The sequence below is a fragment of the Clupea harengus genome, chromosome 12 (assembly GCF_900700415.2).
Source record: "Clupea harengus chromosome 12, Ch_v2.0.2, whole genome shotgun sequence".
NCBI classification, from domain to species: Eukaryota; Metazoa; Chordata; class Actinopteri; order Clupeiformes; family Clupeidae; genus Clupea; species Clupea harengus.
The window spans coordinates 15113031-15140601 of NC_045163.1; the positions used below are offsets into that span (position 1 = coordinate 15113031).

The 27571-nt window shown below is 45.0% G+C and overlaps 3 protein-coding genes across 10 annotated transcripts in view; all 3 read left to right on the forward strand.

Moving 5' to 3' along the window:
• The window catches only part of depdc5 (DEP domain containing 5, GATOR1 subcomplex subunit), a 47310-nt gene extending 30752 nt beyond the window's left edge, over window positions 1–16558 (forward strand). For 3 of the 7 annotated variants that reach the window (XM_012815875.3, XM_012815883.3, XM_031578397.2), the window contains exons 26-43: window positions 1986–2169; window positions 2722–2885; window positions 3480–3600; window positions 3909–4076; window positions 4385–4601; window positions 4972–5099; window positions 5346–5454; window positions 6011–6073; window positions 6653–6780; window positions 7189–7269; window positions 7542–7674; window positions 8359–8467; window positions 9961–10200; window positions 13262–13431; window positions 14349–14520; window positions 14665–14725; window positions 15000–15082; window positions 15341–16558. In XM_012815875.3, the coding sequence (XP_012671329.1) occupies window positions 1986–2169; window positions 2722–2885; window positions 3480–3600; window positions 3909–4076; window positions 4385–4601; window positions 4972–5099; window positions 5346–5454; window positions 6011–6073; window positions 6653–6780; window positions 7189–7269; window positions 7542–7674; window positions 8359–8467; window positions 9961–10200; window positions 13262–13431; window positions 14349–14520; window positions 14665–14725; window positions 15000–15082; window positions 15341–15639 (2630 nt within the window). In that variant the 3' untranslated portion in view covers window positions 15640–16558. The remainder of the gene's footprint in view (window positions 1–1985; window positions 2170–2721; window positions 2886–3479; window positions 3601–3908; window positions 4077–4384; window positions 4602–4971; window positions 5100–5345; window positions 5455–6010; window positions 6074–6652; window positions 6781–7188; window positions 7270–7541; window positions 7675–8358; window positions 8468–9960; window positions 10201–13261; window positions 13432–14348; window positions 14521–14664; window positions 14726–14999; window positions 15083–15340) is intronic. The other 4 variants (XM_031578398.2, XM_031578399.2, XM_012815891.3 and 1 more) reach the window with 3 other exon arrangements.
• A 1717-nt stretch (window positions 16559–18275) lies between these two features.
• ywhah (tyrosine 3-monooxygenase/tryptophan 5-monooxygenase activation protein, eta polypeptide) lies at window positions 18276–21530 on the forward strand. Its single transcript, XM_012842389.3, has 2 exons — window positions 18276–18823; window positions 19794–21530. The coding sequence occupies exons 1-2, from the start codon at window positions 18737–18739 to the stop codon at window positions 20445–20447; spliced, it is 741 nt and encodes a 246-aa protein (XP_012697843.1). The 5' UTR covers window positions 18276–18736; the 3' UTR covers window positions 20448–21530.
• A 2860-nt stretch (window positions 21531–24390) lies between these two features.
• Window positions 24391–27571, forward strand: part of slc5a1 (solute carrier family 5 member 1) — a 15059-nt gene continuing 11878 nt past the window's right edge. The window contains exon 1 of one of the 2 annotated variants that reach the window (XM_031577428.2): window positions 24391–24794. In XM_031577428.2, the coding sequence (XP_031433288.1) occupies window positions 24654–24794 (141 nt within the window). In that variant the 5' untranslated portion in view covers window positions 24391–24653. The remainder of the gene's footprint in view (window positions 24795–27571) is intronic. The other variant, XM_012842332.3, reaches the window with a different exon arrangement.

Below are 27571 nucleotides of genomic sequence, written 5' to 3' on the forward strand. Positions count from 1 at the left end.
CACCCGCACAAGCACACACACGCACACACATCAACACACATCAACACACACACACACACACACACACACAAATACACACATATACCCACCCTCACACACTTGTATCTAACCTCAGAGACATGAGACATGTCATGCCTTCTCACAGAGCATCCTCACAGGAATGCATCACTCCATCAATAGTGCTGCATTGTTGGGTTCTGCATCTCATTAGATGCCATTAGTTGTGTGTGTTTGTGTGTTTGTGTGTGTGTACGTGCGTGTTGGGAGGGTTGGGTGTATCCCCAAAGGAGGTTCCATGATCAAGTAAGGTATTCAGATGAATGGAAAAGGCGTCACCCCTCTGATCTACAGTATCTGTGGGAAACACGGGGTTCTTGCAGCTTTAGAGCAGATCTTTTCTGCCCCAAATTCATATGCTGTTTTTGAAGTGTTTCTGACTCCAAGTCATCAGAATGACTCAATGACCAGTGAGTTCCAGCTGAGATTTGGTGTAGAGTCACTTGAACTTGAAACGGCACCCAAAATGTTGCGCACTGCTGGCCGGCAAAGCTGAGGAACCCTCTCGTTCCGTTTCCTGAACACTGCTACTCTGCATGTCACCACGGGATATGCCCCTGATGGCCAGGGTCTCCACCAATCAGTTTTCAGCCAAGGGGAAGTATCTGTAAGTTCTAGAAGATCTAGAATGCCTTTCGGGTGGAATCACTCTCCTTGGTTCTACAGATTTCAGTCAAAAGATTTTCAAACCCCTCCGCCTTCAACCCTGTCTGTTTCGGTCTGGGGTTTAGAATCTTGGTAACGAGAGTAGGCTACAAAATAATGGAGTCCATAGATATAGAATACTGGATGTGTTCTATATCGTGGCTGGGGTTGGTCTACTTATTTCTCCCTGTCTCGGTTTGGGATTGTTTGCTCTCTCTCCTTTTCTGTCCTCTACTTTTGTTTCTCTGTCTGTTTCTTCCTATCTTTATTTCCCTCTGTTTGTTTCTATCTCTTTTCCCATGTTCACATCATCTTGACTGATGTGTGCTTAGCCTGAATCACAGCTTCACTGGTTCATGTTTATCCCAGAATCGGTCTTCAGATCCTGCGCTCAATCTGCCCGGCTTTTTCTCCTCTCAGTCGTAGCATGCTCGGCTGTGTGTAATGGCCTGCCTAATTTAGCTTCTGCATGTTACACACCGCATGTTTGTGTGCGTGTGTGAGTGTGTGTGTGTGTGTGTGTGAGATGTGTTTATGCTTGTGTATTGCTGTCACGCTGGTCCAGTAGCCTCTTCACACCAATCCAAACCTCACGCTCACTGCTCCATAATTACACCTACACACTGCCTGTCTGTGTTTCTGTGCCACTGCTGTAATTATCTTTGAAATGCAATTACAGAAAAATATTAATTATGATAATAATACTCTCTCTCCCCTCTTTTTCTCTCCTTCTCCATTTTTCTCTCTTTCTTTCTTTTATCTGTATTTCATCTCTCTCTTTCTCCCTCCCTATTTCTGTGTCGTGTGCTTGTCTCTGTGCTGGTTTGACTGTTTGCCTGGGACTTTTGTTCATGGTTTTCTACACCTGTCATTCTGTCTGTCACTCTTTATGTTCTATACTTTTTTTTCTTCTCTTCCTTTTCAATCCCTCTTTTCCTTCTCTCCTCTTCCTGTCATGTTGTACCATTTCTGTCCTGTTGTTGTGTGAATGTGCTTTTTGTATCGGTCGGTTTTCTGGTGTGTGTGTGTGTGTGTGTGTGTGTGTGTGTGTTTTTGTGGTTTGGTTTTGTGTGTGTATTTGGGCTTTTGTGTTTTGGGGGTCTCTCTGTGTGTGTATTTGGGCTTGTTGGTGTGTGTGTGTGTGTGTGTGTCTCTATGTGTGTGTTCTTGGGCTCTCCATGTGCGTCTGTCTGTGTGTGTGTGTGTGTGTGTGTGTGTGTGTGCGCGTGTGTGTGTTCTTGGGCCCTCCGTGTGTGTGTGTGCGTGTGTGTGTGTGTGTGAAGCCCTGCTGCTGTCTGCCCCCCCGACAGTGCCCAGTTTCTGCTGCACGGTGGGGGTGGACTGGAAGTCTCTGACCACGCCCGCCTGCCTGCCCCTCACCACCGACTACTTCCCCGACAAACAATCGCTTCAGAACGACTATACCGAGGGCTGCTACGACCTGCTGCCACACACAGAACTGGACAGGTACACACACACACCTGGACAGGTACACACACACATACAGTACAAGCACATGCTCGCAAAGACACGCACTCACCTGGAAAGGTACACTCACATATCCAGTACAAGCACATGTTTATAAAGACACACGCACCTTGAAAGGGACACACACATGTACAGTTCAAACAGCACATTTATACAAAGACACACACATTGCACACATATAGTAAACACAAATATGCACCCACATTGCAATCATAAAAACACACACACACACACACACACTCACACAGGAATTTCACAACCAACAAACTATTGACCTGGAGAGGTATGTATACACACACGCACGCACGCACGCACAGTGTTTGGTGCCATTGCAGTCAGAGCCCAGATATCTATTATATAGTTATCTATAATTGCTATTTTACTTGTTCTACAAATATGCCTGAGCACACATTAGACTGATATCTATCTAGAAAGGACTGATAGTGACAAGTCAGGTTTTCCTTCCTACATGTCCTGTGTGCTGTGCATGGTGTTTGTGTGTCGTCGCCCTCCTGTGGCTGTGGTGTGCAGGCGCGATGAGGACGCTCCAGTGATGACGGCGCCTCAAGTGTTCGAGGAGTTCATCTGTCAGAGACTCATGCAGGGCTACCAGATCATCGTCCAACCAAACGCCAGGAAACAGGCTCCGCCCTCCGCTGCCCCGCCCCTCAGCAGCAGCCCGCTCTACTCTAGAGGTCACCTGAGCTCTACACACACACACACACACACACACACACACACACACACACATATAAAGACAACAAGATACACAAGTACTCTCCCACACACACACACACACACACACACACACACACACACACACACATAAAGACATCAACATACATAGGTACTCTCACACTCAAACGTTTCGTACATATGGCGGCCTAATTCAATTGTCGGGCAACGAGCAACGTCAATTGCGTATGAACTAAAGTCTGCGGTTTCTTCATGGTATTAAATTAGCAAAATTATTTTATTCATTTAGCTTTAGTTAATGGGTGGCGGACTTGCACATTGCTCGTTGCTTTGCTCACTGCCCGTCAATGAGATTAGGGCCCAGAGACTCATACATAGCAGCTTTAGTTCTGTGCATACTCAAGTGTCTCATAGCCTTAATTTAAAATATATAGGATTATGTAAAATGTAAAACCGATGACAGTGTCTTTTAGCACTGAGTGTGTGTTTGTGGTTTTGTGTGTGTGTGTGTGTGTGTGTGTGTGAGTGTGTGTGTGTGTGTGTGTGTGTGTGTGTGTGTGTGTGTGTGTGTGTGTGTGTGTGTGTGTTCTTAGGTCTGGTGTCCCGGCGGAGGCCTGAGGAGGAGGAGAGTATATACTGGCTCAGCATGGGCCGCACCTTCCACAAAGTTTGCCTGAAGGACAAGATCATCACCGTCACGCGCTACCTGCCCAAGTCAGTTTGCCACACCACACCACACCGTCCTCTCTCTAAGCAAACTCTCTGCATTGATAGTCTCACTTCTGTCCATCCTGTGGCATGCCATAGTTAGGGGTTATTAGAGGGCAGCTGGTTTATTTACGTGTGGGGTTATGCATGTTACATTGAGAGAGTATGAGGCTTCATAACAACTAGCGCAAGGAATTATACATCTGTTCTTCGGGCAGCTGAAAAGCTTTTAAAACCTCATTGTTGAACCCTTTCATCATTGGCATATGTAGTTGTTGTTCAGTATCACTTCCTGTTTGGGGGACTGTGGGTAGGTACCCGTATGAGTCGGCGCAGATCCAGTACAGCTACAGCTTGTGCCCTCCTCATGCTGAAGCCCACTTCCTGTCCTGCTGGGTGGAGTTCAGCCACGAGAGGCTGGAGGAGTACAAGTGGAACTACCTGGACCAGTACATCTGCTCCGCTGGATCAGAGGACTTCAGGTATGGAGAGAGGGAGGGAGGGATGGATCGATGGATGGATGGATGGATGGATGGATGGATGGATGGATGGATGGATAGATGGATGGATGGATGGATGGATGGATAGATGGATGGATGGATGGCGCTAGCAGCTTGAATTTTCTAGAAGGGGTTTCTAGTGCTTTCAGTGCTAGTGTTAGCAGATACAAACAACACATCTCTGCCGCTATCTCTCTCTGTTTAGATATGCTTACTTGGTATGCTTTTACTTTGACTATTTCAATTGTGTTTACTTGTGACTTTGACTTCAATTTACTATTTACTCCCAGTCTGATTGACTCGCTGAAGTTCTGGCGCACACGCTTCCTACTGCTCCCAGCCGGGGCAGGGGCTAGGCGTGTTGCCGATGGCGACGGCCACTGGGACGTGTACGGCGAGGGCTTTGGGGTGCCGGGCTCAGATTGGGCGCCACTGGACGGCTTCATCCGCTTCCTGGAGGGGCTGAACCGCATCCGGCGCAAACACCGCTCCGACCGCATCACCAGGGTAGGACGGGGAGAGGATCCCTGCTTTTCCACAGAAAGAACTCAGAGTGGCTCATGACCCAACACTAGCTGGTTTATATTGTGAATGTCCAGAGAAGTAAGGAAGATATGTAGCTTGTGCCCTCTGGTGTTTTTCACCTTCATAATTTGGGGGTATGAAAAGGTGTATGATGTTGAAATGCTCTCTCTGATTTCCACAATGTTGTCAATGTTGCCTGAATTTCTTAGCTTTTTGGGAACACAAATGCTGTAATACAATGCATAGTTGGTTTGGTCAACTCATAATGCACCATTCTTTCTACCATGTTATTGAATCATACACCACTCATGAAATGCCCTTTCTATACGGCCTCTCTCTCTTCTGCTAACAGAAAGGAGCTGGCATGAAGGGCCTCCAGGTAACAGGTCCACTCTCCCCCTACCCACCTGAGCCCATAGCGCTCCCCAAAAAGGGAACTTCGGCTCTCTCAGCACTACTGGAGCTAGATCAGACACAAAAGTAAGTGCACAGAAGACCACTGGAAGGAATACTGAATAATGCTTCCTCCAGCTATGCATGCAGTGTGACCCTGACAACCTCTCCGTACTGCTCTAGAACGTATCTATCTGGGCTGGCTATGCTACTAGCAGATTAAATGATGTTAAAAATCATTTGAAGGACTGACACCTGACCCACACTGTCCAGTCAGCTTTACTTGACATGGACTCAAAAAGATGACATTGACGAAGCGTTTCCTCTCTGCAGGACTCTAGAAGAACAGCAGGCTGCCCAACATGGCGGCAAGGCGGCTGGGCCCCTCAGCGAGGCCTCTACCGTTGCTACGGCTACCACCTATGTCGACAGCCCCCGTAAGGTGAGGTGACCGCCCTCTCCTGGTGTGTGAGAAGGCTGACAGGTGCCAGCGTATCCGTGTGTGTGTGTGCGAAACTCTGTTTGAATGTGCTGCTGTTTATGAGAGTGTGTGGGGAATCTCAGCTGTGCGTGTGTGTGTGTGTGTGTGTGTGTGTGTGTAAATATGTAACTGGGTGCTGGGTGCTTAAAGCTGTGCTGTCTGTGTTGCTCTTTGTCTGCAGATAAACACGTTTAAACAGGAATCGGTAACCTGTGAGGGGAATTCACTCAAGCAATTTAGCATCAGAATCAAATTGAAACCTCAGCAGATTGCTTGACTGAATCTCTATGTGGTGAAATTGAAGGGATTTTATTTAAACCAAACATATCTTTAATTGTCTGTTGTCAACGTTACCTCCCTCTTTATGGTGCTGGCTTTGTATTCTTCCTCTCCCTTTCCCTCTCGGTCTCTCTACCTCCCTCTCTTTTTGACCTCCATCTTTGTCCTTCTCATTTCTCCTTCCCTTTCTTGTCTTCTGTTCTTTTCCCCCCTTTTCTATCGTCTTCCTTGCTGACAGGACGCTGGCTTCCTTCTGGATTTTATCCGGAGCCCTCGCTCCTCATACATCTATCACTCTCAGGTCAGTTCTGCCCTCTGGCCACCGGAGGGCGCCACAGGCTGGGCTGCATTTATGTGCTTTTGTCACGTAGGCTAGCAGAAGTCTCCCCGGCAACCATACAGCCATGGTTACAGTTAACCCATTGTTCATCATTGATATTCATTCCCTACAGTTCTGTGCCTCTCTCTGTGTCTTTGTGAGATTGTGTGTGTTTGCTTGTCTCTGAGCTTGCATGCTAAAACTTTTGACATCAGGTATCTGACTGTGTGTGTGTGTGTGTTTGTGTGTAGCCTCATACCTTAATTATGCATTAAATGTTAATATTTGTGTATCCTCATATATTAATTCAACATTAATGATTTACTTCTGTGTATACTATGAATAATTAGTTATTAAAAATGTTTTCATTTTTAAATACTTTGATCATGACATATTGACATATATGACACATTCTGTCTATGAATAGTTAGTAAAAATGTTTTCATTTTTAAATACTTTGATCATGACATATTGACATATATGACACATTCTGTCTAGCGGTGTAACCTCTTACAGAGAATGTTGTGTTCTGATAAGCATTTACTTTATTGGCTCCTACAGATGCCAGCTGACCCACCAGCAGCCAATGTTGCTGAATCTGGGCTCACTGACAAAGCGGCCAACCAATCAGCTGGTGCTGGCACTCAGTCCAGTGGAGACACAGCCTCTGGAGTTTCCACGGAAACCAGGTGAGCAAATCCCATTTATCTGGGAAATGTCCGTCTCCAGGGATTCCCCAAGGCCTACTCTCTTAAAGATTTAGCTTTAGCCCCAGCCGTTCACATCTTGTGTTAATACTTAGATTAAGAACAACTTTAATTGACTGTGATTTGGTGACTTGGGTAGCACACCCCTCTTATATCAAAACAGGCACATAACAAGCATGACTTAACTGACATGTGTCAGGCAGAGACAGCGTATGGACAGCTGTGTCTTTACCTGCCAACTGATTTGCTTCCTAGCTAAAGTAATTTTCCCTATATAGTGGTAGGGGTGTAGTTGAATTCATGCATTTGTTGATGTTTGTGTGGTGAGATTAAACCCATTGTAAATGAGAGTGGTAAAGCTGGCCTTTGTCTCCATGTCTCTCCCTGCAGTGGCCTTGTCGGGTCAGGGGTGCTCACTCTCTCCTCCTCTTCAACGCTCCTGGAGATTCTGGAGGCCATCAAGCACCCCACGTGAGATGCTGTTCTCTGTTCTAGTCCTGTTCTCTCTTGGTTCTGTCGTGTGTGTGTGTGTGTGTGTGTGTGTGTGTGTGTGTGTGTGTGTGTGTGTGTGTGTGTGTGTGTGTGTGTGTGTCTAATGCATGTTTGTGTGTTGTGAATTTGTGTGTATGGTGTGCGCGTGCCTGTATGTATGTGTGTGTGTTGTGTATGCTGTATGTGATGTGTATGCTGTATGTGATGTGTGTTTGTATGCTGTATGTGATGTGTGTGTATGTGTCTCACAGCACTGGAGTGCAGCTCTTGCCAGAGCAGAAGGGCCTCCCCCCCAACACCTTCATCAGTGCTGAGGTGGTGCACTGGCTTGTCAGCACTGTGGAGGGGGTGGACACACAGGGTATGGCTGTCGACATAATGCAGGTCAGTGAGCGAGAGTGTGTGTGTGTGTGTCGGTGTGCTTGTGTGCTTGTATGTTTGTGTATTTGTGTATTTGCATAAATGATTGTGTGTGTGAAATCGTAAGAAATCAGTGTGCATGTGTGTGTGCGTGTGTGTGTTTCTGCGTGTGCTTGTGTGTTTCTGCGTGTGTGTGTGTGTGTGTGTGTGCAGTAGAGTGTGGGTGTACAATACAATAGTGGCTATTTGGGGAAGGGAGTGGAATGGATACCAGAACAGTGAGAAGGACTCCTTTAAAGTCGGTGCCCAGCCAAGCTCAGTATGGACTCATATTTACTTTATTTAACCCACCCTGGCAGTCCCACAGATCCACCTGCCACTGCCTATTGATTTTATTCTACTCAGTGAGTTCAGTTATGGGATGGAGGAGTGTGTGCTCATTCTACGTCTGTGCACTCTCTGGGTTTAATATGAAACAAGGGAAATGTTCTATTTATTCTACTTAACCGCTGTGTGTGAGTGTGTGTGTGTGTGTGTGTGTGTGTGTGTGTGTGTGTGTGTGTGTGTGTGTGTGTGTGTGTGTTTCTAATGTCCAAACATGTGCATCTCGTCTGTTTATTTGCGTGGCGTATTTTTTGAGTGTGTTTGTGAGAGAGGGATTTGTTAATGTATGAATGTGTGTGCGTGCCTGTGTGTGTGTATATGCAGAAAATGCTGGATGAGGGTGTGATAGCACACGCCTCAGGAGACGCCATGCGTACCTTCGTGTACGGCTTCTACTTCTACAGGATAGTGACAGATAAGGATGGAGAGAGGGGTGAGATTTTACACACACACACACACACACACAAACACACAAACACAAACAAAAATATCGAGTCCTCACACTCAGACACAGACACCTAGATATGCACTCTACTCACAAATATTCTTTAAATTCATTTCATTTTTTTGTTCGTCACACACAAATGAACACATAATTTCTCATCACACTCACACATATATTCACACTCCATCCATGACACCCATATTCCTGCACACAGTCACTACATTCCAGTCCCGTGACACATAACACTGGTCTCTCTCTCTGTCTCACTCTGTCTCTCTGTCTCACTCTCTCTCTCTCTGTCCCACTCTCTCTCTCTCTCTGTCTCTCTGTCTCACTCACTCTCTCTCTCTGTCTCACTCTGTCTCTCTGTCTCACATTGCCCCCATTGTGTGTATCTTGCTCTCTCTTTCTGCCCTTCTCTGCCCCCCCCCTCTCTGTCCCACCTTCTCTTTCTATCTCTCTCTCTTTTTCTGTCCCTCTTGGTGTCTCTCTCGCTCACTTCAATTCAAATGATCTTTATTAGCATGACTTTCAAAGCAATGTTGCCAAAGCAAACATTTTAAACTCAATAACGCGATGTCTGATAGCACACGCCTCAGGAGACGCCATGCGTACCTTTGTGTCCGCTTCTATTTCTACAGGATAGTGGTAGAGAAGGATGTTGAAACTGAGTTGTAGTTGTAAGATTTTACACACACACACACACAATCTTCACACTCAGACACAGACGCCTAGATATACACACTACTCACATATATTCATTAATTCAATTCTTTTTTTTTTCACAACACAAACATACACACACACACACACACTCTTGCATATGCATACACACACCATTTCACGTCACACTCACACAGATATTCTCACTCCATCCATGACACATACACACATATTCCCACACACACTCACTACATTCCAGTCCATAACACTTACGGGATTCTCTCTCTCTCGCTCCCTCTCTCTGCCCCCCCCCCCCCCATCTCTCCCTCTCTCTGTCCCCTATTTGTTAATGTGTGTGTGTGTGGGTGTGTGTGTGTGTGTGTGTGTGTGTGTGTGTGTGTGTGTGTGTGTGTCTCTCTCTCTCTGTCCCCCTGTATCCCTCTTGTTCTCTCTCTGTCCCTCTTTCTCTCTCTGTCCCGCCCTCTTTCTCTCTCTCTCTCTCTCTTTGTCCCTCCCTCTCTCTCTCTCTCTCTCTCATTTATCTAAATTAAAATTCCATTCAAATCATCTAAATTAAATTCATTTCAAATGAGCTGTCTTTGACTGTTTCAAAGCAGTGTTGCCAAAGCAAACATATTTTAAACCCAATAATGCAATGTCTTGGATACAATATCTGTTTAAAGAATGATATACTAATAAGAAGACTAATAATAATATACACAATAATAATAACAATAATAATAAATAATCTATTATTAATAATATACACACTATCTCTCACTCTCTCTTTTTTGCTCTTTATCTCCCTCCCGTCTCAGCCCCCTCCACCCAGCTGCCCCCTTCAGGTGCGGGTGTGTGGTCGACGGCAGTGCTGGAGGACTTTGCGCTGTTCCAGAGGAAGTGGTTTGAGGTGGCGTTCGTCCTGGAGGAGCGGCGGCCCTGCGACCTGCCCGCATTCCTGTTGCCATGGCTCCCTAGCCGCCCGGCGTCGTACGCAAGTAGGCACAGCTCTTTCAGCCGCAGCTTCGGAGGACGCAGCCAGGCCGCCGCACTGCTAGGTACAACAGCCGGCCCCGCCCCTTAGTACAAGGTCCACCCACTCATTAGCTAGATTAGATCCCTCCCACTTCCCCATTTGGCATGCCACACAAACCCCCGCCCCCCCTCACGGAGCCAAGAGATGGTGCCACACGGAGTCATGCATGTAGCATGGCAACCAGCAGCAAAAATGAGTCACACTCGAGTTACAAACAATTCCCAATGAGTAACCACGGTAACAGTTCATTTGAGCCCTCTCTCATCATGAGACTAACATAGCCATGTTGGATACATGTCATGGTAGATGCCATATGCCATATTTAATTTTTCCAGTGATATGAGAGTGTATTACTATAAGAAAAAACATGGTAACCGTTACAGAAAACATTTCACCTCTTTACTGACAAATACAGCACTGGCTCACCATTAGCATAGTCGCTCTCAATCGTTAACTAGTTTGCTTGTTAACAGTAGAATTTCTGTGTAGTGAGATATGCCTGAAGGTGCGGTAATACTGACGCTTACTCTCACGCTCATACACTTACCATAGTACACCATACTGGCAAACCTTTACTCTTTCTCTGTTGGGTCATAGTCAGTCGTCATTAAAACGAACTAACATCAGCAACATTTTCTCTGTCTAATGTGAAGACACTTCTGAACATTTTAGTTGAACCCCTGTGCTCCTGTCCATACACTGTACATCTGACCTGGTGACAAGACTTCACTAATGAGCTCAATTTAATGCAGGCAATCTGGTCTCATCTGTCATCTCTCTCTGACTCCAGTGTGGCACCAAAGCACTGATTCCCCAAGTGCCTTGGAACTCCTATTTCCTTAGACTGGACCCAATGCTGAATGACCTCTGAAGGGATACGGTCATCAGCTTGTCCTGTCTTTGTCCAGACATGCAGGTCATTCCATCTGACATTAGACTAAACAAATGATCTTTATGGACTTTGCCATTGATTGTCAAAGATTAAAGGTTTGGTTATTAATTTTGTAAGAATTTTTTCCCATAGTTTACTTTATATCTGTGAACAATACCATTCATAGTATCTCAAAATGTGAATATGAAAATGTAAGGTCTTTTCATATTTGTGGTTAAATGTGGGATGGAATGACTTAACCACCTGATGCTGTTGAGAATGGGCTTGGAGATTTTTGTTCCTCCCACTCCTTCCTATGTGAACCCCACCAGCATCAGTAGTAGTAGAAATACACCTACAATAGGCTCTCTGTGAATGTGTGGTGGCATGAAACTCCCTGCCTGAGCATGACCGGTTTGATAGAATCCAAATCCCTCCAATCAGAAGACTAATTGGTGTGATGCTGTTTGGAAATCCTCCAATCAGAGCACTAACCTGTGTGATAGTGTCTTGAATGCTCCAATCAGAGAACTTCTATCGGTGTGGTGACTCACTGCACCGGCAGAGCTCCTGATTGGCCCCGGCTTCTTGTCAGAAGTCACCATGGAGTCGCATGATTGGTGCGTATTATAGTGCATGTTGTGGTAGATGTCGCGGCTGTGGTACAGTAGTGCAGTGGTGTAGGCTCGTCCCTACTCATGCCCGCTCTCTCTCTCCTATGCCAGCTTAAGGGTGAAAGCCCTCTCAAAGCTCTTAAAATGAGCAGTTAGCCACCAACTTCACATATGCTCAAACTCACATGTCCTCAAGCTAGCTTCATTTATCTTTGAGGTTTAGTTACTGGCACCTTGCTTTACTCACTTTCCCTGCATTCCTGGACTAACTGTACCATAACTATGCGCTTGCATGACGTTAAACCTGATCTGATTCAAATTGAAGCAATGCACATGACAGGCCAGTTAGGTGTTTTCAGTGGTGAAGCTAAACTAGCGCTAGTTATTGTTGAGCTTCACTGTGCTACACTGGATGGACAGAATCACTGTTTCCTCTGTCCTTACGGTGTTCAGGACATGGATGGTCACTCTAGCCAGATTTGGCACGATGACAGCGGAAGCATTAGCAGGCTTGGGTCCTGTGGCTGATTTGTTGGCTCTTGGACTCGGACTTGCTGTTCAAGCACATTTCATATCACCTTGTGTTTAAGAGCTCTTAACATACATTACAGTAGAGGACATGGGGATACAATGGGGTTGCTGCTGCAGCAGGTTATATCCAGTTTTGTGACCTGGAAGAATTGATTAATTTCATATCAGTAGTGTAGCCAGCAATATTAATTTGGGTGTGCCTGTGGGATATAAGGTGTGCAAGAACCAAAGCGAAAATTATCTGTAAATCAACCATATTAATCATTTTTCAGATTATTTTCCTACTATCTGTTTTATAGATTGTGTCGATAACAAGCTACAGGTTTTGTTTACTGTTGCCTAGCAACGTTGTGGTCTCCTGCACGAAATCATAGATTTCAAGGGGGGTTTAACAGAATGGTCGTTGCTGGTGACTAACATAAGCAGCTGTCCTCAGGGGGCCTCCTTCCAGCTCAGACCTGTCACGACGCCCCTGTCTGGGAGTGCCAGCTTTTGAGTTAGATTGCACCGGCACATCCAGGCACACTGTAGCTAGTGTTTCATATCCCTTACTCTAATCATGGGAGGGACCCACAAGTTTAGAGATAATGTTGTTGCTGCAATGAAGGTAAAGATATGAAGAAAAGGCTTTAAAAGGATAATAGAAAAGTAATTGGGCATTGTACATAAACTGCTGCATGTGATGTGAACCTGCTTGCCTTTTACTCATGTCACAACACTCATTTTCTGTTTTACAAGAAAATAATCAAATATCAGATCATGCCTAATCCTAATCCATACATCAACTTTACCGTCCGCATAATCTCTCTTCTCATTCATTAACATCCTCCATCCCTTCCTTTCTTGCTTTTTGTCTCCCCATCTCTCCCTCTTACAAACTTTCTTTTTCTTGCCTTTTCACCACGCCCTTGGATTCCATCCATCTTCTTCTGTCATCACTCCCACTTCATCTCACTCTGCTACACTCCTCTCTTCTGTCTCTCCCTTCTTTCTCTCCCTCCCGGTCTCTTTCTTTCTATTCTCTCCCTCTTTTTGTCTCTCTCCCCATTCCCCTTTTCTCTCCTCAGCTGCCACCGTGCCGGAGCAGAAAACGGTCACCTTGGACGTCGACGTGAACAATCGCAGTGATCGCACCGAGTGGTGCAGCTGCTATTACCATGGCAACTTCTCCCTGAACGCTGCATTTGAGATCAAGCTGCACTGGATGGCTGTCACAGCGGCAGTCCTCTTCGAGATGGTGAGAGCCGCCGTTACCCTAGCAATGAATACGGCCCTGATTTGGTGTCCATCGGTCACATCCCAGTTCCATAATGAACGACTTTATAGGAGCAGTACTTTTGAGATGTCTCTGAAAGAAGAGAGTAGGCTCCTACGATATCAGGGCCCACTACCTCAGTACCACTGAAGGATATCAGGGCCTACTACCTCAGTACCACTGAAGGATATCAGGGCCTACTACCTTAGTGCCACTGAAGGATATCAGGGCCTACTACCTCAGTACCATTGTTGGACATGAGTGTCTACTATACTTTTTCACCTGTTGCCAGGGGAACCACAAGTACTGCTTTGTTCTTCCCCCTCACGCCACCACACCTATTGAAATTCAGCAGAGCATCATAATGAGGCCCCTCGTTAGGCAATTAAGGTACATAATCCAAAGTAATTGAGAGGGATCCTGATGAGGTGTGTTATGTTTGTTAGTCTGTGTGGATTGAGAGTGCTTGATGTGATATATGTTATGTGCACGTATGTTGTGATGCGATATGCATGGAAAGATAACTGCGAAGGTTAGTATTATTGGGGTTGTGACTCTTTGTTTTGGTGATGTCATCACCTATGCTGGATTCATTTTATACAAACAGTGTATATGTCAGATTTCCTTTACCCAGTAGCAGTATAACCATTGTAGGAGATTGTGGGCATTATTCTATGTGTGATCGCACTATGGCAATGTGTAGTATATTTGTGTTATAGTGTTTCATTGTGTTTGATATAAGCGTGTAACAGCATGTTGCCCGACTTTGATGTCCTCCGGTGCAAGGTTGGCACAGGATGGCTATGTTAACGTGTAGTATACATGTGTTGAAGTATACATGTGTTGTTGTGTTGGGTGATGAGTGTGTAACTGTGTGTGGCTGACTTTGGCGCCCTCAGGTGCAGACTTGGCACAGAAAGGCTGCATCGTGTGGGTTCCTGTTGGTGCCTGTGCTAGAGGTGCCCTTCGCCCTGCCCTCATACCTGTACGGAGACCCACTCCGCGCCCAGCTTTTCATCCCCCTCCACATCCAGTGCCTGCTCAGAGAGGGTTCTGACAACCTGTTTGAGGGTGAGTGTGTGTGTGCGTGCGTGCGTGCGTGCGTGCGTGCGTGCGTGCGTGCGTGCGTGCGTGCGTGCGTGCGTGCGTTCAGTGTGTGTTTGTGTGCATCTGTGTATGTTTGTGTGCTGGCTTCATGTTTGTTTCCATGTTCAGGATTTGAGCCTGAGACGTACTGGGACCGTATGCAGCTCTTCCAGGAAGCCATTCTTTACAGGCAAGTCTTAGAAGTGCATTTTTGATGAAAATCATAATCCTTCGGTGTGATCTCTGGATATGGTTTGTTTGGTTGTCTGGATATGGATATGCTCACCCTCTTTGCTCAACCTTTATTTTATGAATTTATTTTATAATTTGTATGAATTGATTCAATTATTTTACAATTTATTTGTATTATTATTATGTAGTGTGTGTTATATATTTAGGTCATAGGACTAATGACCGATTGGTTTGATAAAACTAATAACAACAGCCATTTTGTTTCCCCTCAGATTTGGATTTGTCCAGGATAAGTTCTCGGCCTCAGCTTTCAACTTCCCATCGGAGAACAAGCCCCAGTACGTCCACGTCACAGGTACAATGTTCAGGCCTTTGTGTCTTTTTGTTTTGTTTGTTTAGTTGTATGCCTTTAATGTTGTAAATGTGTATGTCTTCATAGACTCTAGGGAGACTAGAAACTACATTTAAAGATGCTAATGAGGTTCTAAGAAACAGTGAACAGTCTGCAGATCTGTGTGTGTTTGACTGGAGAGTGTTATCATTTGCTAACGTGGAAACCACTCTCTCTCTCTCTCTCTCTCTCTCTCTTTATCTATCTATTTATCCCCTTTAGGTACGGTGTTCCTCCAGTTGCCCTACTCTAAGCGCAAGTATCCCAGTGGGCAGCAGCGACGCAGACGCAACTCCACCAACTCCGCAACCCAGAGCCTGTTTGGCGTCGATGAGTGCGTGGGGTACTACTGGGCCTACAACACCATGCTGACCAAAGCCTGGCGCACGGGCTTGCTCGGAGACGAGAGGCTGGGCGAGAGGTTGCTCCGCGACTTCACTGACTTCTGCTCCAACAAGGACAACCGCCTGGCAAACTTCTGGGAGAGCTGCCTGGACAAGATGAACTCCAGTGCCCCCTAGTGGATGGGGTTGGAGGAAAAGACTGATGGATGGATGGATTGATTGATGTGGAACAGATGAAAATGCATATATTTGGTCTTTTATCCTGAGTCATGCTTTCCAATAGTGTATAAAGGGAGGTTTATGGAGGATGGAAAGGTGCCAGATAGTGAAAACATATGTGTGTATCTGTGTGTTTGTCTGTCCACCATATCAGTATCACCCTGAGAAAGACACAGAAAAACTGAATGTGTGTGTGTGTGTGTGTGTGTGTGTGTGTGTGTGTGTGTGTGTGTGTGTGTGTGTGTGTGTGTGTGTGTGTGTGTTGTGCCTAAGACTGAAGACTGCCTGCTGATGCTGACTGGGGTGTCACTGCCTTCAGGCCCTGCTGTCCTGCTGCTAAATCACCCCTATGGTGTGACAAATTAATGCAAACTAAAAAAAATAGTAAAGACCTACAATGCTATTTTAAGCCATGTTGACTGTTTACTTCCATGTGGCTATGCTGTCACTATGTTTCTGAGATGCCTGTGAGATTCTGTTTGGTCTTAATTTCCTAGTTATGAATTAACGATGACATTAATAGTGAAACTTGACAACTACTTTGGTTATGTAAAAGATGTTTTATGGCAAATCAAAGTTCAGTTGAGAGCAGCAATTATTAATTCATTAATTTGTTTGTTTTGTTTGTAGCAGCTCCTTAGGAGAAGGGCCTGAGGCCATTCAGTAATAGGCTGGGTTTGACATACGCAACTAGCTGTGAATGTTACTTGCCATATGGGGAGCAAGGCCCTCATAGGGAAAACAAACTGTTAATTGAATAATTGACAACTGATTGTGCTCCCAATTATTGCTCATGCATTTCAGGTGTGTGTGTCATGTGACTGTCTATAAAAGCTGATGCACCTGCACAAAATAAAGTGATTGAGTGTTCTCTGAACTTGCATCCAGTCTCGGTATGTTATTTGTCCTCCCAAAGTTTATATAGATTGAGTCTGTATATCTAGCAGTCAAGCTCTGTTTAACAGGTTATGGGCCCAGATGCGTTTGACGTTTGTGTGCAGAGCTATCCAATGTGAGTAGCCACCGAGAGACATTTGTTTGTATGCGCGTTTGAATGCGTGTCTCACGGATTGTAGTGCCAGCACCATGAGCGAACGTACAAGTTCACGTTGGTCTCGTCTTGTGTTTAACGGAGACGAAAAGAACTATGAACTGTGGGAGACTAAGTTTTTGGGCCATCTGCTGTTGCAGAAATTGAAGGACACAATTTTGAATCAGCCTGCCGATGGCGCGGAAGAAAACGCACTGGCTGAGGATGCAGCGAAGAACGCAGAAGCATACGCGGAACTGATCCAATTCCTTGATGACAAAAGTTTGTCTCTGGTCATGCGAGAGGCAGCGGATGACGGCCGTGGAGCGCTCAAGATTTTGCGCGACTATTATGCAGGCAAGGGTAAGCCCCGTATTGTATGCCTGTATACAGAACTGACTTCTTTGCAAAAGATGAGTAGTGAGAGTGTGACTGATTACGTCATACGTGCCGAGACTTCAATCACAGCGCTGCGTAATGCTGGAGAGGTTTTAAGCGATGGACTATTGCTTGCAATGATTTTGAACTGCTTGAACATCTGGATGACTGTTTGTATGATGTACCTAAGATTTTTGAAGATAACCAAGGTACAATTGCATTAGCCAAGAATCCAGTCAGCAGACAGCGATGTAAGCACATTGATATAAAATACCATTTTGTGAGATCAACTGTTAATGACTGTAAAGTATGTTTGGAGTATTGCCCAACAGACCAGATGGTAGCTGACCTGATGACAAAACCAGCTACTAAAGCAAAGCTATTTACTTTTTCTATGTTCCTGTTTGGGGTATAGCCAGTTAAGTGCAGTTGGTTTCCATGTTTGTTTTATTTTTTATTTTTGTTGTTGTTGGTTTTTTTTTGTTTGTTGTATGATCTATGGTTGTCAATAATGTGTGATCAAGTGGGGGTGTTAATTGAATAATTGACAACTGATTGTGCTCCCAATTATTGCTCATGCATTTCAGGTGTGTGTGTCATGTGACTGTCTATAAAAGCTGATGCACCTGCACAAAATAAAGTGATTGAGTGTTCTCTGAACTTGCATCCAGTCTCGGTATGTTATTTGTCCTCCCAAAGTTTATATAGATTGAGTCTGTATATCTAGCAGTCAAGCTCTGTTTAACACAAACCTATTCCAGATGAATCAGTTTAACTGTCCAAACAAGTCACGTGTGTACATCAGAAGATGGATGAAAAGAGGGGAAATGGCACATATTAACTGCCATTTACCAGTGTACTTAACTGGTAAAACTGTAAACATAAATTAGATTATCATGTAGATGGTCATCTCATGAGAATATTTACATGTAGGTTGCAACGAATCAGTAGTAAGGTCATGTCTCCGTTTCTGTGTGGGGTCAGCGGCCATTGTTGGGTAAGCAGCAGCATCCTTTTGGTCGCGAATGCAAGACTAGCGTTGGGGGGGGGTGGTTTGTGAGTAGTGTGTGCTAAGAAGGGGTGTCCTGCACGCATGCGCGGTCAGCTGCTGCAACGAGGGAGAATGCAGCAAGCCGCACTGCGCAGGTGCGTGCCTGCAGCGCATGCAGCTATTTTTAGCAAGTGACGTCATCATGAAATATCAACCAGCGTTTCTGCCCCCCCACAACCCCCCCTCCTCTCCAGCCGGAGATTGACAGTCAGGACGTTTGCAGTAAGAGCAGCAGCAGCAGCAACAGCAGCCGACGGTCGACAGCGGAGGGGAGCCTCAGCAGCCAGCCATCGGGCAGAGAGAAAGAGTGTGTGAGTCGGGCGAGGCTTGGAGGAGAGAGGGTCGGGAGGATTGAGTGTGTCACTGTGCTTTCATTTCGGAGCTGTCTGCTGGAAACATTGGCTCGCTGGTTAACCCACACGTGAGTGACGGGGGGCAAAAAACTCGTTCATCAGCTGCCCGCATATAGTGTTCAATATCAGCTTTGGTCAGCGCACAAACGACTTGGGAACAAGCCAGTGGTCAGCCGTAGAGGAAACGTGAAACGAACGTTGTAGCAGTGTTGAGCATCCTCGAATTTGTGCACATCTCACAGAATGGCTGACCGGGAGCAGTTGATTCAGAGAGCCCGCTTGGCGGAGCAGGCAGAGCGCTACGATGACATGGCCTCCGCCATGAAACTGGTGAGTGCCATCTCCCACGAAATATTCAAATGTGGATATACCATTGCTACAGTGTTTCATTAAGGCAATAGGTTGTACCAGCGTCGGCATGAACTCAAGCATAGCCTTGTCCTACATCGATGCAGATGTCAGGCAAACCTCTGCCTTTTTTGTCATTGAGAATCAATTAGTGGACACGGGATTTGGACCGCTCAATTGGACAAACACACACGATATATTCCAACGAATGTTTCTACAAATAGGCCCTACACAGAAAAGGTTAGGCTGTAACGATGTGTTATATGTAGGTTACTGTGTGACAAAGGCGTTCAATATAATGGTCCATTGAGCGATGCGCTTGGGGGAGAGAGATAGCCTAACCGAAGGAGGGCGCTGCGCACAGCCCTCTCTGCGGACTCAAATTGATTCCTGCCATCGACCATTGTTTTTCTTTCTTTCTATCTTAGAATGCGCACAGATTACCTTTATTTTAGAGATGGTTGCCTTTGCCCTCGGGTAGATGTCATTAAATTATCAGAGCCCTGAAACAAAGAGTACAACCAGTGGGGCCACCCGCCTGGTTTGACCTGCCCTGTCCGGTTTCATCCCTTTGTGTGCGGGTGGCAATCGAAACGCTCGATTGGAGGGGAGAGAAAAGGGGCGACCCGTTTTTTTTTTGCATTGCAGTCTGTTTTCATTCGACAAAGCAATAACGCAGCGCTATGAGACGCATAGCTATAAGCTATGGTGCATAGAGATTTTCTTCATTGCAAGTAAATGTCACCTGGTCCATATGCGCTACTAAGGCCTTTATTGCCCTCTATTCTTAAACTGACAGCTTTGTGTCTATTGATTTTGACTCTGGCTTTTGGACACTATACTATACACTATATGGCCTAGAGGTTGACTCATATTTTATGGGCTAAGCAGAATACCAATCTACTGCATAACCTCACCTTTCCCTCCCCTCAAATGTGTGTTCATCTTCCAGGTGACCGAGCTGAGCGAGCCCCTCTCCAACGAGGACCGCAACCTGCTGTCGGTGGCCTACAAGAACGTGGTGGGTGCACGGCGCTCGTCTTGGCGCGTCACCTCCAGCATCGAGCAGAAGACGGCCACTGACGGCAATGAGAAGAAGCTGGAGCTGGTGCGCGCCTACCGCGAGACCATCGAGAAGGAGCTCGAGTCCGTGTGCCAGGACGTGCTCAACCTGCTCGACCAGTACCTCATCAAGAGCTGCGACGAGAGCCAGATGGAGAGCAAGGTGTTCTACCTGAAGATGAAGGGCGACTACTACCGCTATCTGGCCGAGGTGGCCACGGGCGAGAAGCGCACGGCCGCCGTGGAGTCCTCGGAGGGCGCCTACAAGGAGGCGCTCGAGAGCAGCAAGAGCATGGCGGCCACGCACCCCATCCGCCTGGGCCTGGCGCTCAACTTCTCGGTCTTCTACTACGAGATCCAGAATGCACCTGAGCAGGCGTGCCAGCTGGCCAAGGAGGCTTTCGACGAGGCCATCGGGCACCTGGACAATCTGAACGAGGACTCCTACAAGGACTCCACGCTCATCATGCAGCTGCTGCGAGACAACCTGACGCTCTGGACCAGCGACCAGCAGGACAGCGAGGCCGGAGAAACCAACAACTGAGAGCGAGCGAAAGACGGGGGGAGGGAAGGAAGGAAGGAAGGAAGGAAAGAAAGAAAGAAAGAAAGAAAGAAAGAAAGAAAGAAAGAAGGAAGTGAGAGAGAACGAGAACAAGCGTGTTCCCTATCCCCACACACCTCCATCTCACTCAACCTGAGAGTTTGTCCCCCAGCCTGATAGTGTCCCTCAACCTGTCCCTCAGTGCAGTTAGCTGCATTAGCAGACTTCCCCTTCCTCTTACTCCTCCCCCTCTGTGTCACGCTCTCCTACTCCTCCCCCCGCGCCTGTCACATTTTCTCCTCCTCTGCTTCTCCTCATCTGCTCCTGCTCTGTTATTTCTGTGTGACGCTCCCAAAACTTGATCTCAGTGTTATTTATTTATCTTCTCTCCTCCTGCCCCTCTCCCCCCTCCCCCCCTGTGCTCCTCTTCCTCCTTCTCGCCTTTTGTTTCGTTTTCATGGCTTTCTATTTTTATTTATTTTTATCTCTGTGCTGTAGAGCCTTTCCTGCTCCCATCTTTTCCACCTCCACCTAGTCACTGGTGATGAGCATACCGCTCTCCTACTTAGTGTTCCTCTGAAGACCTTCCCATGTGTCAGACCCCCAGAAGGGGTCCTTCTTAGCACATAATACAGATCAAGGTTTTTCAGTAGACTGAAGACGGCCACGTGCCAACAGTAAATAGACAACATCACACCTTACCAGTGTGTTAATGTACTCCCCCCCCCCCCTCCCAAGAACCCACAATTTCATGACCTTTGACCTTTTAATGTGCTTTGTCTGCTCTCCATCTCCTTGACCTCTGACCTTTACACTTTGACCCCTGTGTATACTGCTGTCCCTTGTGAATTGTGTAAGGCACCTGTGCTTAGAGCAGCTGATCCCCTGAATCTGATGTTGTGATGGGGGAGCCCTCTCCTGCATCACAGTGTTGTAAGAGCCTTTTGTTTTTGGTTGTATGGATTTAGTTTTTGTTTGTTTCTTTCTCTATTTTTTGGCATTTGTTTGTTTTTATTCATTTGTTACTCTGAGTAATTATGATACTGCGAGGTCATGAAAGAATGCCATTAAAGACATTGCCTACCATGGGAAGCTTTCTTTTTGTAGGCTTTATGCCCAGTGTCTTCAATTGCAGTTTGTGATATGGTTCCTCTTCTCTTCTCTTCTCTTCTCTTCTCTTCTTTTCTTGCTTTTATTCCCTTCCCTTCTCTTCTCCTTTTCTTGCTAAGTCAGTCTCGCTATCGCTCCTTGCATCCTTAATCACATTATGTGTTTCCAAGCGCCCATAAGGGCAGTGAACGTTTCTGCACCAATGCTCCACCCCCCCCCCCCCCCCACTCCGCCCCATGATCGGGCTCACTGTGCATCTTCTGTACATTGCCACGTATGTACCCATCACCGAGCCACGTTCCCATTGGCCACGGCATCCTTTATCTGGGCCATGGGATCGCGACACGGAGCGAGTGCAGCCGAGTTCCCTGAGCTGGAAGAGGCCCAGAGTTTTCGCTGTGTTAACAGCTCCAGGCTTCTCTTTCTGCCTGGCCAAGCTTTCCGTGCCCCTGCACATCACCAACACATAATGGTGCAAGACACAGTTACATACTGAAGGGGGCTGAATATAAGTCATTATCAGCTTATAAAACACTAGTGTGCATTTACATGCAATGGCGTAAGAGACCATTTTAATACTACACTGTCATTATTAGCTTACAAAACATAGTGTGCAATTAGTTTCCATATGAATTAAGAGGGCAGTTGGTATTTTGGGGACATGGAACTCCTGGGTCCATACCATCCCTTTAAGTCTTATTCCTTCTATCCTTACAGAAAGGCTATGGTCCACAGCAGAACTTAACATTTACACCAGGCAAGACTGAATACGAAGACACTCGGTTAGGCAAGATGGGAGGCCAGTGCAATATGCAGTTGAACAATTGTCTGCAAATTTAGCAGTCGAGTCCATTCTGACTACTGTATTGATTAGCCCAGGCTGTGAGCGTAACCTTGGATGGATATCAGTCCACACTGATAACCTCTCAGAGACAAGGGTTGACTGGAGGCAGGAGCAGTAAGGTGATGATGTCAGATAACAGTTGAGCAAGAGCTCGTAATTCTCCCAGCTTGGCCGGGTCTTATCCAGTTTCGAAAGCTGTCTGGAATGATACGTGCTATGTTGCATTTAAGAATTGTATTATTACAGTGAAGTACTGTTGGAAATGGAGGAGTTAAGAAGAAAAAGGGTGTGTTTTTGATTGTGTGTGTGTGTGTCGGGAAGAAAGTAAACTATAACTATAAAGAAAGTAGACAATAATTAACATCGGATAAAACACTTCCTGTGTTATTGTGTGCATTTGACACATCTTAACTTCCTGGCACAGCTGAACTGTTGCTACAGACTAGTGTTCACTATGTTGGAGTATATGACAATGGCCCTTCACCACACAGAGATGTGACTCCTATTTTACACATAAATTAAAAAATCCCCTTTTAAATACCCGTACAGTGCTGGAAGATGTTCACCTCTCACACAAGCATGTCTGTGTGTTTTCACACACAGGGCTGCATCAATAAGCTATATAGGTCCTCCTATATTGTCTGGCTACATGCCCACTGCAGCGTCTATGGTACAGACATCAGGAAGCAGCAGGATCTAGTCTGGAGCAGATCTGGGCCAGATCAGAACCACAGAGTCAGCTGATACAGTGGCTGGCAGCTCCTTAGGTGGCATAATCTGGATTTCTTTTTCTCTCCTTTGCTCACTAAATCTCTCGTTCTATATAAAAAAAAGACCTTTCGTAAGCATGAAAGTAGTACCAAATACTCACACTGTGTATAATAGCATAGAGGTAGACTTTGTTCCAATGTTCTGCCCATATACTTTAAAATGTCAAAGCAGCAGTAAGGAGTTTTAGTGAAAAAAAAACTAGCATGCTAAGTTTCTAAAAGGCATGCAAAAACCTTACAAACACCATCAACAGCACAATTGGGATTGGTAAAAGCTTAGTTGGCAGTGACTGCTGTGAAATCTTTTCTTTTGCGGTGTGGTCCGGCCAGGCCTAGTGGGAATAACACTTGTGTTTATCTGTCCTTCACATGACCATATACGATGAAAATGAATTTAAAGGTGATACCTAAAAGAAGTTGCTTATAAAAATATCTTTAAAAATGTAAAATTGTTGCATACTGTTGTTTTAATATAGCTAGACAGTGATATTCTCCCAATGCACCTTTCTCAAAGTTATTAAAACAGGTAAACAGTCTCTCAAGAGCAGATACTGTAGGCTCGACTGGAAGAACATGAACCCTACATTCAAAACGAGAGGAATGTTGTACCATTTCCAATGTCTTATTCGATAAATTACTGTATTTTAGCAGCTGATCAGTCAGGGTCCTCCACACAACGATTTGCTCTGTTCCGCCCCACAGGAAAACTGAGTTACTTTAACACACACACACAGACACACAGGTGAACCCCAAGGGCTTATAGTGTGGGACTGTGGAAAGGTCTGTCTAGGACTCTCTCTATGGGCCACTATGTGAACAGCACCCAACAGCACATATCTCTACTTTACCACCAGGGGTCCTTGTAGGGCTCTGTTTTTGCCATTCTACCACCACCGTCTCCTGTCAAAGGTGGACACACTTGTGAGTGGTCTAAGTAGCTTAAAAAAACATCATTATATGAACCTCAGGAACTTGAAGGGGAATAAACAAAATATGTAGGAGGAACATGTTTATGTGAGGACCATGGTCTTAAGTCGGTGTGTTTGTCTTTTCTGTCTGGGAAACTGTATGTCTACTTCAAGGCTTTCCGTCTGGGTTGATCATTAATGATGTGCATGTTTCCCAGCAATCAGATTTGTGATGGCTTAGTTAAACGCACAAGGTTGTATGCTAACACCCACAAGGAAACACCTACAGACCCATATGCAGTCATGTATACACACCCACACACACACACTCTCTCACATATACGTGCAAAGAACAACACACACACACACACACACACACACTCACACACATACTCACTCACCCACTCCTCTGAGGAGGCAGGACATATGCCTAGACACAGGTGACACAGGTGAACCCAAGTTATAAGCCAGTAGGGGAAGAAAGACCACACACACAGCAGCAGCAGCAGCAGCAGCAGCGGCGGCAGCAGCGGCAGCGACAGCACTGGTATTTTCATGTTCACAGTGTGCTATCAGGATGAATTGGGAATATTTCGGATTGTCCTTTCTGCGCAATGGGCCAAGCAATGAAACTAGCGAGCCATTGGCCGTCAACAATCCAGCGGACATCTCCGTCATTGTGGTGTACTTTATAGTGGTCTTGGCAGTGGGAATATGGGTGAGTAGTTGCATGCACTTAAAGGCAGTGTGGACCTCACAAACCTGCCTGTAAATTGTTAACCACCAATCAATTGTATAGTTTGGTGCAAACAGGTATTTCATGTGAAGTCCTTGGCTGAACAATTACAACTTGGCAGAACGTAACTTTTATATTTTGAGGGATGTTCATCATCATCGGTTCTTCACATCACAGCTGGTGGATGGTCCAAGGAAGCCAGTTTAAAAAATATATGAATTAATACAGCTAATTCCATTCTGTTTATACAGATTATATTCATTTTACATTAGAAAGATAGATCTTGTGGTGATCTTGTATGAAAAATGCTCTGTCTGCAATTGCTAATATGATTTACCAAATTGGGTGCTTCAACACAATCCCTACAAACATCACTGAGGTTTAACCAGTGTATCAATGATTGAAGCATTTGCATCAGTCTGCCAATTCATTTGCCAGTTGCTGGTGTGGATAGTGACACATTACAGAAGTCTGTTCAGTGAGCTCATTTGCTACTGGTGGAGTGACTAGTGACACATTAGAAAAGATGGAATTTGTGATGGCATGAGAATAAATATGAGAGCAGGGAAAGCCTTGGGATAAATTACATGTTTCTTTTGCTTATTTTCCTAATTTCTCATGTTTTTGGTATTTATTAGGTATTTATGTTGTTTTGTCTTTTAATCTTTCCACTTTTTCCCTTTTATTTGTTTTAGTGGTATCAATGTTTATTTACTGTAATTTATGCATATTGCTATTGTCCATCTATTTACCCTTAGCACTTGGTACAACTCCTGTTGGTTTTAAATGTGCCATAAAAATAAAGTGACTTGAGTTGACCTGATCAACTGCGCATGTACTATACTAGTGTAAAATAAATGTTCATTGTGCTTCTCATCATGGTAAAGACAACCGCCTAGCTTTCTGTGAAACAGGTTCACGACATTTGAAAACAAGCCAAAAAGCACGTTCTTGAAATACTGTAGATATCAAAGGTCAAATGGCCAACTGCAGATAAACGTTGTACACACCTAAGTGAGTTAGAAGCTGTAAGCTGTTTCTTTAAGAAGTTGTAAAAGGCACAACAACGTCATTGCATTCAAATGATTACATGACACACGAAATACTCTTATCAGACTTGTAAGATAAAAGACTATTGAACATTGCATTAGTTACTAAATTCAGTTTCAATTAAATTAACTCTTCAATAAACAGTGTAAACTGTTTCCTCCTCCTCTGGATCATTCTGATCCAACTATGTTCTACAGTTCTCAGTGTGGTGCTATGGGTGTTGCTATGAAGATGGTACATGTAAAAGGGGTTTTCTGCATATATACCAGGACATAATGGCAGATCTGAAATTGAATGATGATAAACTCAACCTTTACTTTTAAATACCTTTAGTAGTTTTGCACAGTTGTATTCGTTGTGCATCTGTTTTTCCTTGTGAGGTTTGCTGAAATTCTGAAATACATCCTCAAAAAAGAGTCAAATAGTCAAATAGTCTGTATCTTCTTCCTTTCTTTCTTCCTTGAAATCATATTTTAATCGATTGTCTATAGAGGGTATTCAAGTGTGCATGTTTGTGAGGGTTTAGTGTGTGTTTAGAGCATCTATAGAGTCTGTAAGGAACTACTTTACAGACTAACGACGGAACTGGGAGTGGGGCGAAGGTTTCTGTGTGTTTGTCTCTCTGCGCTTTGCTAAAATATAGTATTTGATTAAATTACTTAATCTTTGTAAATAAAGTTAATCTGACTCCACATACTTTAGGAAATAATTCAGCATTTGTCGCTGTTCTAATATTATTACCAGTTAAGAAGGCTGACCTATGCTCATTTCATCTGGATGCCAACAACTTGTTATGACGAATATATCCCTTTTGATAAATCGTATTTATTCTAGGGATAGTGCCGCTTTGGATTTCACCACAGCCATTTTCTAAATTTAGGCTTATTCCACGGACACAACCTATCACTAGTCTGGTGTGAGGCTCCGAGGCTGTAGTGCTGTCACAGACTGCCACACTCTCAGCTTGTTTGTCCAAACTGGTGGAGGGACTGAGAGGCAAGATGCTGCTCAAGCTCAGTTTGACTATTCAGTTCAACTCAGAGACTGAAAGGCAATCTACCACTGTATAATACAATGTGACAGTTCTTCTAGCTTAAGATTGTTCTACCCAGGTGATTAGCCAGGTACCTAAAGTCTTTCATAGCTTTGCTTTGGTTTGGAACTAATCCTAGTGATGCATTGCGGTAGCGCCACTTATCTAGTAATATGACTTGTGTTAATAATTTCAGATGAGGCAAAAGTGGATCAGAGCATCACAATTTATTTGCCAGGTGCAAGTTACTAGATCAGTTACACATTCAACTTGATCTAAAGAGAATGATCTAAAGTTACAAGTACCCTAAGACAACCACATACAAAACCAAAAGGTATGAAAAGGCATACCTAGCTGCTCAGGTGATGGCTCCACAAATAAAGAGAAGGAGTCTTTGGCTACAGAAAACTCCCCTTAAACATCCATTTCAGTCAATGATAACAGACGTGGGGTAAATGATGACCAAATGGAATTACAGTATGTCTTATGTTTGTACTGTTAGGCGAAGTTCATTGCCTCCAGAGGGGTGCAGCCTGCAGGAATCAGAATTTCCACGTTTCTTAGATCTTTATTGAGACTAATACATTCCGCTGCAGAACTGAGACCACTGAACCATCCTGCAATGTCATACAATAATTAATACCCTAAGTACCATTTTCCTGCCCTTAGTTTGACC